Source organism: Rhincodon typus, chromosome 10 (genome assembly GCF_021869965.1).
Source record: "Rhincodon typus isolate 14 chromosome 10, sRhiTyp1.1, whole genome shotgun sequence".
NCBI classification, from domain to species: Eukaryota; Metazoa; Chordata; class Chondrichthyes; order Orectolobiformes; family Rhincodontidae; genus Rhincodon; species Rhincodon typus.
Window position 1 is genome coordinate 78,740,817 of NC_063341.1, and position 14,543 is coordinate 78,755,359.

General features: G+C 44.0%; 1 protein-coding gene across 1 annotated transcript in view; it reads right to left on the bottom strand.

Annotated features, from left to right (window-relative positions):
- The window catches only part of msh4 (mutS homolog 4), a 101,918-nt gene that overhangs the window by 47,536 nt on the left and 39,839 nt on the right, over positions 1 to 14,543 (bottom strand). The window contains exons 6-8 of the mRNA XM_048601569.1: positions 9,131 to 9,303; positions 5,858 to 5,925; positions 5,381 to 5,455 (exon numbers count right to left, since the gene is read on the bottom strand). Of these exons, the coding sequence (XP_048457526.1) occupies positions 5,381 to 5,455; positions 5,858 to 5,925; positions 9,131 to 9,303 (316 nt within the window). The remainder of the gene's footprint in view (positions 1 to 5,380; positions 5,456 to 5,857; positions 5,926 to 9,130; positions 9,304 to 14,543) is intronic.

Here is a 14,543-nt window from a genome sequence, read left to right on the forward strand (position 1 = left end):
CCGAAGGGCCTGTTTCCACACCGTATGGATTCTATATTCATTCTATGAAATGTCTCTTCATCTCCGTCCTAAATCATCGACCCCAAATCCTCATACTCTGACCCCTGGTTCTGGACACACCCATTATTGGGAACATCCTCCCTGCATCTACTCTGTCCAGTTCTGTTAAAATTTTATAAGTCTCTATGAGATCCCCCTCATTTGTCTGAACTCTAGCGAAAACAATCCCAACCTAGTCAATCTCTCTTCATCCGTCAGACCCGCCATCCCCAGAATTAGCCTGGTAAACCTTCGCTGCACTCCCTCGAGAGCAACAGCATCCTTCTTCAGAAAAGTAGACCAAAACTGCACACAATATTCCAGGATAACAAGGTGTAGAGCTGGATGAATACAGCAGGCCAAGCAGCATCAGAGGAGCAGGAAGGCTGACGTTTTGGGCCTAGACCCTGCTTCAGAAAATGATGTTTCGGGCCTAGACCCTTCTTCAGGGGTGGTCTCAACCAGTTCCTGTACAACTACAACAACACATCCATGCTCTTGTACTTGAAACCTCTCGCAATGAAAGCCAACATACCATATGCCTTCTTTACTGCCTGCTGCACCTGCATGCTTACCTTCAGCAACTGGTGCACAAGGACGCCCAGGTCCCGATGCACATTCCCTTCTCCCAATTTACAGTCATCCAGGTAGTAATCTGCCTTCTTGTTTTTGTTTCCCAAGTGAATAGCTTCACATTTATCCAAATTATACTGAATCTGCCATTGATTTGCCCCTCGCCCAACCTGTCCAGATCATGCTGAAGGATCTCTGCATCCTTGGTACAGTTCACCCTCCCACTGAGCTTCGTATCATATGCAAACTTGGAGATGTTACATTTTGTTCCCTCATCCAAATCATTAATAAACATAGCGAATAGCTGGGGTCCCATCACCGATCCCTGTGGCACCCCACTAGTTACTGCCTGCCAATTTGAAAAGGACCCATTAATTCCTACTCTTTGTTTCCTCTCTGCCAACCAGTTTTCTATCCATTTCAATACACTTTCCCCAATCCCATGCGTTTTAATCTTACACATTAATCTGTTATGTGGGACTTTTGTCAAAATCTTTCTGAAAGTCCAAATATATTACATTGACTGGCTCCCCCATGTCAACTCTACCAGTTACATCTTCATAGAATTCTAACAGATTTGTCAAGCATGATTTCCCCTTCGTAAATCCATGCTGACTCTATCTGATCCTGTCACTGCTTTCTAAATGCTCTGCTGTAAAATGCTTGACAATGGATTCGAGAATTTTCCCCACTACCGATGTTAGGGTCACCGGTCTATAATTTCCTGCTTTCTCTCTACGTCCCTTTTGAATACTGGAGTGACATTAGCCACCCTCCAATTTGCAGGGACTATTCCAGAGTCTACAGAATCCTGGAAGATGACTGCCAATGCATCCAGTATTTCTAGAGCTACTTCCTTAAGTACTTTGGGATGTAGATTATCGGGCCCTGGGGATTTATTGGCCTTCAATCCCAACAATTTCCCAGCACCATTTCACTACTAATATTGATCTCCCTCAGTTCTTCCCTCTCACTAAATCTTGTTTCCTCCAACAATTCTGGTATCTGATTTGCATCCTCTTTTGTGAAGGCAGAACCAAAGTATGTATTCAGTCCCTCAGGCATTTCTTTGTCTCCTATTATACATTCTCCTGTTTCTATCTGTAGGGGACCTACATTTGTCTTTACCAATCTAATTCTCTTCATGTACCTAAAGAAACTCAGTGTCAGTCTTTTATAGTAGGAACTGCAGATGCTGGAGAATCCGAGACAACAAGGTGCAGGGCTGGATGAACACAGCAGGCCAAGCAGCATCATAGGAGCAGAGAGGCTGACGTTTCGGGCCTAGACCCTTCATCAGAAAAGGGGGAGGGGAAGGGGGTTTTGAAATAAATAGGGAGAGAGTGGGAGGCGGATAGAAGAGGGATAGAGGAGAGGATAGGTGGAGAGGACTGTATCGGCGCCGCCTCGTGCTCCCACGAGGAGCTCGAACAGTTCATACACTTCACTAACACCTTCCACCCCAACCTTAAGTTTACCTGGACCATCTCTAACACCTCTCTCCCCTTCCTGGACCTCTCTGTCTCCATATCGGGCAACCACCTAGAAACCGATATTCATTTCAAGCCCACCGACTCCCACAGCTACCTAGAATACTCCTCCTCCCACCCACCTTCCTGCAAAAATGCTATCCCCTATTCCCAATTCCTTCGCCTCCGCCGCATCTGCTCCCAGGATGAGGCATTCCACTCCCGTACATCTCAGTTGTCCTCGTTTTTCAAGGACCGTAACTTCCCCTCCTCGGTGGTCGAGAACGCCCTCAACCGTGTCTCCCACATCTCCCGCACCTCATCCCTCACACCCCGTCCACGCAATAAAAACCAAAAAAGAATCCCCCTCGTCCTCACGTACCACCCCACCAACCTCCAGATCCAACGCATCATCCTCCGACACTTCCGCCATCTGCAATCCGACCCCACCACCAAAGACATCTTTCCCTCCCCACCCTTATCTGCTTTCCGGAGGGACAACTCTCTCCGTGACTCCCTTGTCCGCTCCACACTCCCCTCCAGCTCCACCACACCCGGCACTTTTCCCTGCAACCGCAGGAAGTGCTACACCTGCCCCCATACCTCCTCCCTCACCCCCATCCCAGGCCCCAAGAAGACTTTCCACATCAAGCAGATGTTCACCTGCACATCTGCCAATGTGGTATACTGCATCCGCTGTACCCGGTGTGGCTTCCTATACATTGGGGAAACCAAGCGGAGACTCGGGGACCGCTTTGCAGAACACCTACGCTCGGTTCGCAATAAACAACTGCACCTCCCAGTCGTGAACCATTTCAACTCCCCCTCCCATTCCTCAGACGACATGTCCATCCTGGGCCTCCTGCAGTGCCACAACGATGCCACCCGAAGGTTGCAGGAACAGCAACTCATATTCCGCTTGGGAACCCTGCAGCCCAATGGTATCAATGTGGATTTCACAAGTTTCAAAATCTCCCCTCCCCCTACCGCATCCCAAAACCAGTCCAGCTCGTCCCTGCCTCCCTAACCTGTTCTTCCTCCCACCTATCCCCTCCTCCCACCTCAAGCCGCACCTCCATCTCCTACCGACCAACCTCATCCCGCCCCCTTGACCTGTCCGTCCTCCCTGGACTGACCTATCCCCTTCCTAACTCCCTACCTACACTCACCTTTCCTGGCCCCATCCCCGCCTCTTCGACCTGTTTGTTTCCTCTCCACCTATCCTCTCCTCTATCCCTCTTCTATCCGCCTCCCACTCTCTCCCTATTTATTTCAAAACCCCCTTCCCCTCCCCCTTTTCTGATGAAGGGTCTAGGCCCGAAACATCAGCCTCTCTGCTCCTATGATGCTGCTTGGCCTGCTGTGTTCATCCAGCCCTGCACCTTGTTGTCAGTCTTTTATGTTCACTGCAAGCTTACTTTCATACTCTATTTTCCCCTTCTTAATCAATCACTTGGTCCTTCGTTGCTGAATTCTAAACTGCTCCCACTCCTCAGATTTACTATTTTTCTTGGACAATCTGTATGCTTCTTCCTTGGATCGGAGACCATCTCTTTTTCCTTTGTAAGCCTTGGATTGGCTCTCTTACCCATTTTGCTTTTGCGACAGACAGGAATAAACAGTTGTTGCAGTTCCCCCATGCGTTTCTTGAATGCTTGCCATTACCTATCTCCTGTCATCCCTTTAAGTAACTCTCCCCAATCTATCAAGGCCAACTCATGTCTCATATCCTCGTAGTTTCCTTTATTAAGTTTCAGCACCCTAGGCTCCCAATCAACAACCTCAATCTCCATCTTGATAAAAAATTCTATTATGTTATGGTCACTCATCCTCAAAGGGTCTCACACAGCTCGATTGGCAATGATTCCCTTCTCATTACATAGCACCCAGTCTAAGATGGCCTGCTCTCTATTTGGTTCCTCCACGTATTGGTCAAGAAAACCATTCTGGATACACTCCAGGAATTCCTCCTCTATGGCATTGTGGCTAATTTGATTTGCCCAATTTATGTGCAGATTAAAATCACCTATGATTACCGATATTCCCTTACCACATGCATCTCTAATTTTCTGTTTAATGCCATTCTCAACATCACCACTGCAATTTGGGAGTCTAGGTATGACCCCTATTAATGTTTTTTGTCCCTTGGTATTTCTCAACTCTTACCCGTACAGACTTCTCACTGTCAGAGCTAATATCCTTTCTCACTATTGTGTTAATTTCTCTTTAACCAGCAATGCCACTCCACCTTTTACTTTTTGCCTGTCCTTCCTAAATACTGAAAACCCTGGGACATTCAGTTCCCATCTCTGGTCACTCTGCGGCCATGTCTCCATAATCCCAATTATATCGTATCCGTTTGCATCTATCTGCGTGATTAATTCATCTACTTTATTGCGGATGCTCCGCGCATTAAGGCACAAAGCCTTTAAGCCTGCCCTTTTACCTGTGTTTGTCTCTTCCCTATTTTTCTCAAAAGCCCTGTTTGAATCTTGCCCTTGGTTTCTCAGCCTTTCACCTTTCTTATTCCCTTTTCCAGCTTTTGTTTTTGTCCTTGCTGCCTTCCTCTCTGACTCTTTACATAGGTTCCTATCCCCCTTCCCCAACCACTCTAGCAAACACTCCCCCAGTAACAAGGTGTGGAGCTGGATAAACATAGCAGGCCCGGCAGCATCAGAGGAGCAGGAAAGCTGATGTTTCGAGTCTGAACCCTTCTTCAGAAAAGGTCCAGACCCAAAACATCAGCTTTCCTGCTCCTCTGATGCTGCCTGGCCTGCTGTGTTCACCCAGCTCTACACCTTGTTATCTCAGACTCCAGCATCGGCAGTTCTTACTATCTCCCCCATGTAAGGCGGTCAGTGTAACGTGATTTTGGAGCCAAAGAACCTGGATCATGTCAACCAGAAGTGGCAAAGTTTAAATCTCTACCCAATAGGGTAGATAACACAGTTGTGCATATTCCTACTATAAAAAAAACAGAAAATGTTGGAAATATTCAGCAGTTAATGCTGCAACAATGGACAGGAAAAACAAAGTTAACATTTTAGACCTGTGACCTTACATCAGAACCTTTCATTTGTTGTCTCCAGAGATGCTTCCTGACATGCTGATGTTTCCAGCATTTTCTATTTCAGATATCCGGCATCTTGAGTATTTTGCTTTTGTGTTCATTTATTCCTATGTAGCATGGAAAATCTGACTATTTATTTCATCCATATCAATAAAGTTATCACGCTGACCATATAAAATGTTTGTTGGCTGCTCACCCACTTCACATACACATTTTCTCCATTCAATACCTGCAATGGTTCCACTAACTCCAACGTATGCTTCAGGTAAATTAAGTTAGTGATCTTGGATTCTGCTGCCTGTACCTGTTTAGTAAACACAAGATATTTTGTAATTGCCATCAACAATTAGAACTAACAACCCCTTACTTAAAGGAATGTGCAATTCTGATTCAAATTTGCTTGAAAAATATATCTATCTTAAAACCAAAAAGAACGTACACTTTAAGACTGCAGAGGGCAGCATGTCATGGATTAGACAGCCGATATAATAAACCTTTTAAGGCCAGTTAGTTCAATGAATTAACATGTGGGTCAGAAAAAGACATCATGGGGGTACTCTGTGATGCATGGTTTTGCAGATAATCACAACTCCTACTTTCTGACAGATAAGTAAAAAAGGTCTGCATGAGCTGTAATCTTTATTAGAACTACGCATAGTTAAAAACATTCTCAAACAGTACGGAGAAAGTAACATATGAAACATACAGTGTCTTGCTTTGGAATCTGCACTAGGATAGACAGGAGCTGATCAGTATCCAAGAACCGTGAAATTACTGCAAAGATAAAGCACAAGCATACAGTTTATGTAAACATATATTTAACAAAGCATTTACGGAACATTGGAGTCCCACAAGGGTCTCTGCTGGGCTTCAATAATTTACAATTAACATCAATGGCTTAGATGAGTGGTGTAAAGTCATGGTAGGTCAATTTGCAGATGATAGTGATAGGCGTGAAACTACGCTGTGAAGAAGACATAAGAAATTTGCAGATGGATATAGATAGGTTGAGTGAGTGGGAAAAAAATTAGCAGATGGAATGTCACATGGGAAAATGTGAAGTTGTTTAATTTGATAGGAGGAGTGAAAAAGCACAGTATTACTTAAACGGAAAACAAATGAAGAATTTCAAGGTGTAGAAAGATCTAGCTGTATTAGTGCATGAGTCACAAAAAAGTTAGTATGCAGGTACAGCACATAATCGAGAAGGCTACAGGAAGCTTTCAGGACTCAATAATGAGTTCAATAATTTTAGGGCCTGAATACCTCCTTCCATGTCCTTTACCCAGCCCCACACCCCAGACCCTGCCAAGATATGGGTTGCTTTCAGCACAGCTCATTTTCAGCACAGTTTATTTTCACCCACACGTTGATACCATTATCAACTCGGTCGGATGCTCTTCGGAGGATCAGTGTGGACTCGATAGACTGAATGGCCTGCTTCCACACTGTAGGGATTCTATGATTCTAGGTCTATCTCAACAATGGGAACAACTCGATGCATGTTTTAACTAAGGTCCAGGCATCAAAGTAAAATTTTCATTAGGATGAACAGTCCTTCAGCCAGAGATACCAATTCATTGACATGCTGTTTAGTGCAGGCACAAAACAGGGAACCTCGTCATGTTGTCTACAGTTCTCAAGCAATTTAAGGGAGATAACCTTCTCTCAGGGTGGTCCAGCACATTAGGTCAAAGACAGCCTAGCAGACTAGGGGCTTGGACACAGTCAACCACTCTGGATGATCTGAATCAACATTGTCTCATCCTAAGGAAGAAGAAGACTCATGTCAGGCAGCGCACCACCTGTCTTTCTTCCCTATGGTGGGCTGTTTTACTCCTGCAATAAGAGATAGAGGAGGTACTAAGGGGGATGAAAGTAAGTGGTATAGCTATTACTGTTGTGCAAGTAGGGTGGGCTCCTGAGTAAGCGAGTAGGCAGCATGAGTGGCATACAGGGTTAGTGATGTCAGAAGGTGAAGTAGTGAGAGCAAATGAGCTAAGATGTTGCAGACAATAGCAAGAGTGGTAGAGCATGAGTCTCGGTGGAGGATGGGTACAGTTGTAAAGATGGAGTGAACGTGAGGTATTGGAGAGAAGATGGTGGCCCTTACACTGGTGGAGTGGAGTGAACTTTTTTTACATTGCTGTGTATTCCTCCAGATGGCTAAGGCTGCACTGGCTGAGATGGCTCAGGCCAGAGTGCTTTGTTTGGGTTGTAGTCTCCACTGCTGGTCCCACTTCTACACTTTTCCATCCAGTAGGACCTCGGCTCCCTGACTGCAAAGTGGGGCTCCAATTTTCTCTTCCCCGTCATTTCTAGGACAAATGTCTAGAATCATGCAGAGCAGATCCAGACTGACAAAGCTTGACCAGGTTCACAAACACTAGTGCCAAGAATTCTGATCTATTCTGGGATATCCTGGCAATGGTGAGTTGTTCTGGGTATGGCAAGTAGTGGAATGGAGTTAGAATCAGACAAGAGGTTGCTATAGGAGGTGGGTAGGTAGTTAATGTGACAGGTTTGGCAAGATGTGGCAAGAAAACGTGCTAGGTCTCATGGATAGAAATCCTCGATGAAAACTCAACGAAATTGATACTTAGCTAATTTTCTGGGGTCAGATTCATCCTACATTTTGTGGACAGGATACACTTGAGCAATTTTCCACATTGCCAGGTTGATGCCGATGTTGTAGCTGTACTGGAATAGCCTGGCCAAAGACACTGCTAATTCTGGGTTACAAGTCTTCATTGCTGGAACATTGTTGGCATCCATAGCCTTTGCAGAATCCAATGCCTTCACCTATTTCTTGTTAACTCTGAGGAAGGGTCATTGAACCCGAAAGTTAATTCTGATTTCTCTTCACAGATGCTGCCAAACCTGCAGAGCTTTTCCAGCAATCTCTAACATAACAAGGTGTAGTACTGGATGAACACAGCAGGCCAAGCAGCATCATAGGAGCAGGAAGGCTGACGTTTCGGGCCTAGACCCTTCATGATGAATCTGTATCTGTGAAGATCTGTATCTGGAGCAGGTGGAGACGAATCAGCACTATAATTCAGCACTTTGGATACTAGGTGGCTGTGAATTTTTTTTTGCATCGATATGCTTGGCTTTTTCATCATTGAGGATGGAATATTTGTGAAACCTCCTCCTCCAATGAGTTCATAGAATCACCGGGTGCAGAAAGAGGCCATTTGGCCCATCATATCTGCACCAATCCTCTGAAGAATATCCCATCCAGACCATATATCCCTGCATGAACACAGCAGGCCAAGCAGCATCATAGGAGCAGAAAGGCTGACGTTTCGGGCCTGCATGTGGTTTTTTCATCTAAAATGCACATCCATGGACACTGCATGATTCCAGACATTTGTTCTAGAAATAGTGGAGAAGAGAAAATTGGAGCCCCATTTTTCACTCAGGGAGTTGAGATATTGCCATTCCACCTAACCTCACCTCTTTGGTTGAGGGAGGAAACCAGGGCACCCAGAGGAAACCCTTGCAGATATGGGGAGAACATGCAAACTCCTCACTGACAGTTGCCCAAGGCTGGAATCAAATCCAGGTCCCTGGCGTCGTGAGGCAGCAATGCTAAGCGTTGTTCCACTGTTTAATTGCTCACCATAATTCACAACTGGATGAGGCAGAACTGCAGTGTTTAAACCTGATATACTGGTTGTGGAATCATTTTACTCTGTCTATCCAGTTTATCTGCATTTATCATTTCCCCTTAAATGCATTTTTTTGCTGTTTATCTCAACCACACCCTGTATTAGCGAATTCCACTTCCCCTGTGAAAAAGAAGTTTCTCTTGAATTTCTTACTAGGTTTATTAGTGACAACCTTAAATTTCGGGCACCAAGTTCTATTCCTTTCGTAAGTGGAAACAGTATTTTTCTATGTCAACCCTATTAACCCCTTTCATAATCTTATTGCAGTGTGCATAATATTCCCAGAAAACAACAAGCAGACTGACTGGACTGAAGGCTGAAGAAGAGATCCTCATTTTCCAGGAGTTCTTGTACACAGTCCAATCTTGTGTTAATAGTTTCCACGTCAACCAGGGGCTCCAAGATGTTGGAGCGAAGTCTGCGACTCCCTCCAGCTGTCTTTGTGTAGTTCAGGACCCCGTACAGTGTGTGATTATTTCTGCAAAAAAAAAGACAAAAACAGACAAGTAAATTTACTTTAGAAACGTATAAGCAATGACTCAATAAAGCAAGTGTCAGGCGCAGGAGAAGGCCATTCAGTCCCTCTATCCTGAGACTTTCTCCCTTTTTTTATACACAGAGCAGTACAGGGCAATTTTTGTGGGACAAAAACAAAGTTACTGGAAAAGCTCAGCAGGTCTGGCAGTATCTGTGAAGGAGAAAACAGAGTTAACTTTTTGGGTCTGGTGACCCTTCCTCAGAATTTTTGTGGGGTTTGGCAGCCATACTGTGGGAAAATGAAGGCAGTGGAGCTAAAGTTTCAAGTCAATGACTTACTTCTCCGTCAGAACCAGGAGGTGATAGATAAGAATGCAAGTTGTGAGGAGGATACAGTGATGAAAGCTGTGTGATTTATATATTTTTCAGAGTTTGGATTTTAATCAAGTGATATACAAATTTTGGTTTACTTGTGTAAAGGGGTCTGATGGTCAGTTTTACAGAGCCGTGATTTTAAACCAGTATGCGTCAAAGAGCTGATGGCTGGAGGCCTCCTGATGGAATAATGGAAACTTTCTTATATTGTGGGGTTTTAAGACAGGAGAAGTCTGTCATTAGCTTGGTTGAAGCTAGAATAAGTATGTTTTCTTTTAATTTAATCAGAAGTAGTTCAAAGGAGGCCTGACTGAAATCAGATGTAAGAAGGCAGTTGCTTCACTAGGATGCTCCCTGGTAGGGGGGTATTGTCTTATGAGCAAAGATTAAACAGATTGGAACTCTACTCACTTAAATTTAGAATGAGAAGTGATCTCATTGAAACATAAAGGAGTCTCAAGGGATTTGCAGTGTAAATGCTGAGAGGAAGATTCCCCTCATGGGACAGTTTAGCACCATAGTCTCAGAATAAAGGAGTGTCAATTTAAGATTGAGATGTGGAGGAATTTCTTATCTCAGTGAGTTGTCAGTCTTTGAAGCTCGTTGCCACAGAAAGCTGTGGAGGAAGAGTCGTTGTGTATGTTTAAACTGAGATGTAGTGAGGTCAGGAACTGAGTGGCCCTGGTGAAACTCGAGCTGGGCATTCACTGACAGGTCATTGTTAAGCATTTGATTGCTAGCACTGTTGATAATACCTTTCATCACTTTACTAATGATCGAGAGTAGATTGATGGGACCAGGTTCGATTTGTCATGCTTTTTGCGTACCAGACATACCTGGGCAATTTCCCACATTGTCAGGTAGATGCCAGTATTGTAGCTGTACTGGAATAGCTTGGCTAGGGGAGCAGCTAAATTTTGGAGCACAAGTCTTCAGTAGTCTTGCCAGGATGTTGTCAGGGCCCAAAACCTTTGCATTATCCAGTGCCTCCAATCATTTCTTCATATCACCTGGAATGAATTGAATTGGCTGAAGACTGGCAACTGTGATGCTGGAGATCACTGGACGAGGCCAAGACAGATCATCCACTCCGCACTTCTAGCTGAAGATTGCTGTGATTGCTTCAGCCTTATCTTTTGCACTGTTGTGTTGGGTTCTTCCATCACTGAGGATGGGGATATTTGAGGAGCCTACTCCTCCAGTGAGTTAATTGTCCATCACAATTCACTACTGGACATGGCAGGACTGCAGAGTTAGATCTGGTCCATTAGTTGTGAGGTCTCTTAGCTCTATCACTTCCTGTTTATACTGTTTGGCATGCATGTAGTCCTGTTTGGTACCTTCACCAGGTTGACACCTGGTACTGCTCCTGGCATGTTCTCCTGCACTCCTCATTGAACCAGGGTTGATCCCTTAGCTTGATGGTAATGGCTGAGTGGGGAAATGCTGGTCCATGAGGTTGTAAACTGTGCTAGAGTACACTTCTGCTGTTATTGATTGCTCACAGCCCATCATAGATCAGTCTTGAGTTGCCAGATCTGTTGGAAGTCTGACCCATTTAGCACAGTGATAGTGCCACACAACACAATGTAGGGTACTCTCAATGGGAAGGTGGGGCATCGTCTCCACAAGGACTGTTTAGACATCACTTACTAAAACTCTAATGGATCAATATATCTGCAGCTGGTAGATTGGTAAAGATGAGATCAGGTATGTTTTTCCCTCCCATTGCTTCCCTAACCACTTGCTACAGACCCACTCTTGTATCTATGTCCTTTAGGAGCCAACCAGCTCAATCAGTAGTCCTGTGCTGAGCCACTCTTGGTGGTGGACATTGAAATCCCCCACCCAGAGTACATTTTGTGCCTTTGTCACCCTCAGTGCTTCCTACAAGTGTCATTCATCATGGAGGGGTACTGATTCATCAGCCGAAGGAGGATGGTATGCGGTAATCAGCAGGAGGATTCCTTCCTGTATTTAACATGATGTCTTAAACTTCATGAGGTTCAGAGTCAATGTTGAGGATTCCCAGGACTGTATATCACTGTGCCACCACCTCTGCTGAGTCTGCTCTGCAGTGGGACAGGACGTATCAATAAATAGTGGTGTCCGGGAAATTGTCTCTATGATTCCATGAGTACGACTATGTCAGGCTGTTGCTCGACTAGTCTACGAGATATCTCCCACTTTTGGCACTAGCCCCCAGATATTAGAAAGAAGGACTTTGCAGGGTCGACAGGACCACTTTTATCAATGTTGTTTCCAATGACTAGGTTGATGACAAATGCCTCATCTGGCTTCATTTCATTGTTGAGACTTTGTAGCAATTGGTACACTAAGTAGCTTGCTAGGCCATTTCAGAAGGCAGTCAAGGGTGAACCACATTGTCATGGATCTGGAGTCACATGTAGATGGCAGGTGAGGACAGCAGATTTGCTTCCCTTAAGGACATTTGGGAACCTAATGGCCTTTTTTGTTGTCAATCAACAATGGCTTTGTGACCATCAATAAATTCTTAATTCCAAACATTTTTAATTCAACTTCCACGATCTGTCGTGGCAGGATTCAAACCCTAGTCCCCAGAACAGTATCTGAGTTTTTGGATTACAGAGACAGTCTAGCAATAATACCACTAGGCCATTGCCTTCCCCCAGTGATGGTGTTAGGGAGTAGGTGGGATTTTATTATATTTTGCATATGAAATGCAAAATTTTGGCACGCAGGTACAGCCAATAATTAGAAAGGGAAATGAAATGTTAGCCTTTATTCTAAAATGAAAGGAAAATAAAATTAGGCAAGTCTAGCCACATTTGTCCAGAGCATTGGTGATACCACACGTGGCATATTGTGTTATATTTTGGTCCCATAATTTATGGAGAGATATTTTTGTATTGAATATGGTGCAGAGAAAGTTTGCGAGGCTGATTCCTGGGATGAAGGAGTTGTATATAGGGAAAGGTTGAGCAAGTTGGACCTATGCTCGTTGGAGTTTACAAAGACGAGAGGGGATCTGAAAAAAAGCCTTTAAGATTTGGGTGGGCGGGGGAAACTTCATACAGTATGAGAGGATCTTTTCCTTCAAAATGGAATTTAAAACTGGGAGGCACCATTTTAAAATAAGGCATCTCTCATTTAACACAGAAATAAAGAAGAATTTACTCTCTCAGAAGGTTGTTAGTCTTTGGAATTCTCTTATCCAGACAACAGTGGAGACAGGGTCATTGAAGGTAGGCAGAAGAATGGAATTAAAGCTAAAATCAGACTAGCCATAATATTATTGATTTGCAGAGCAGGCTCAATGAATTGAATGGGCTACTTAAGCTTCTATTTCTTATAGTTTTATGAGACACAGATGAAGACCTTACAAAAAGCAACAGATAGAGAAGAGCCGTAAACCAAAAAGGAAAAGTGAACAATGCGTTGGAGGACAGTTAATGATTAGACAACAGAGGTGATGGTGATGTAAAACAAATTGAGCAATGTTGAGATAAACTGAAGGATAATGTATGCCAGACCCAGATAGTGTGCCAGTAGTTACCCAGGAATGCAAGAGGGAAAGGGAAGCATAAAAATGTGCAAAAACTTAGAAGGTTCTCATTACCCAGATATGTAGGAACAGCTTGAGGTCATTCAGTTTGTTGACTATTCACCACTCAAACCAATCATGGGCTAGTCTGCAATATAAGTCCATTTATCCACTGTGGTTCCATAACACTAATGCCCTTGTCTAACAAAAGCATCAACCTGAGTTTTGAAATGTTCAATTGACTTCCATCTGCAACAGCTGTTTGTTTTGAGGATGGAGAGAGAGTTCCAAATTTCCATGAGGTCCTTTGAGTGAAGAACTATTTCCTGACATCACCTCTGAATAGGCCAGCTCTAATTTTAAGATTCGGGCCCCTTGTCCTCAAGTCCCAATCAGAGAATTTAGTTTCTCTCTATCTATCTCTCTATATTCCAATGAAAAGGAAGGACTGTAAGAAAAGGGGTAATCTGCCATGGGTGTCTAAAGAAATAAGGGAGGCTATCAAATTGAAAGAGAAGGCATACAAAGTGGCCAAAAACAGCATGAAACTAGAAGATTGGGAAAACTTTAAAGGTCAACAGAAAGCCACAAAAAGAGCTATAAAGAAAAGTAAGATAGAACATGAGAAAAAACTAGCACAGAATATAAAGACAGATAGCAAAAGTTTCTATAAATATATAAAACGAAAGAGTGGCTAAAGTAAATGTTGGCCCTTTAGAGCATGAGAGGGGGAATTTAGTTATGGGATGTGATGAAATGGTCGAGGCATTGAACAGGTATTTTGTATCGGTCTTCACAGTGGAGGACACTAATAACATGCCAGTAATTGACAAAGAGACGAAGGTAGGTGAGGACCTGGAAACAATCATTATTACGGAAGAGGTAGTGTTGGGCAAGCTAATGGAGCTAAGGATTGATAAGTCTCCTGGCCCTGATGGAATGCATCCCAGGGTGCTAAAAGAGATGGCGGGAGAAATAGCAGGTGCACTGGAGGTAATTTTCCAAAATTCGCTGGACTCTGGGGCAGTCCCAGCAGATTGGAAAACAGCAAATGTGATGCCACTGTTTAAAAAGGGAAGTAGACAAAAGATGGGGAATTACAGACCGGTTAGCTTAACCTCTGTAGTGGAGAAGATGCTTGAGTCTATTATCAAGGAAGAAATAGCAAGGCATCTTGATAGAGATGGTCCCGTTGGGCAGACGCAGCATGGGTTCATGAAGGGCAGGTCATGCTTGACAAACCTTTTGGAATTCTATGAAGACATTATGAGCGAGGTGGACAATGGCGACCCAGTGGATGTGGTGTACCTAGATTTCCAAAAGGCCTTCGACAAGGTGCC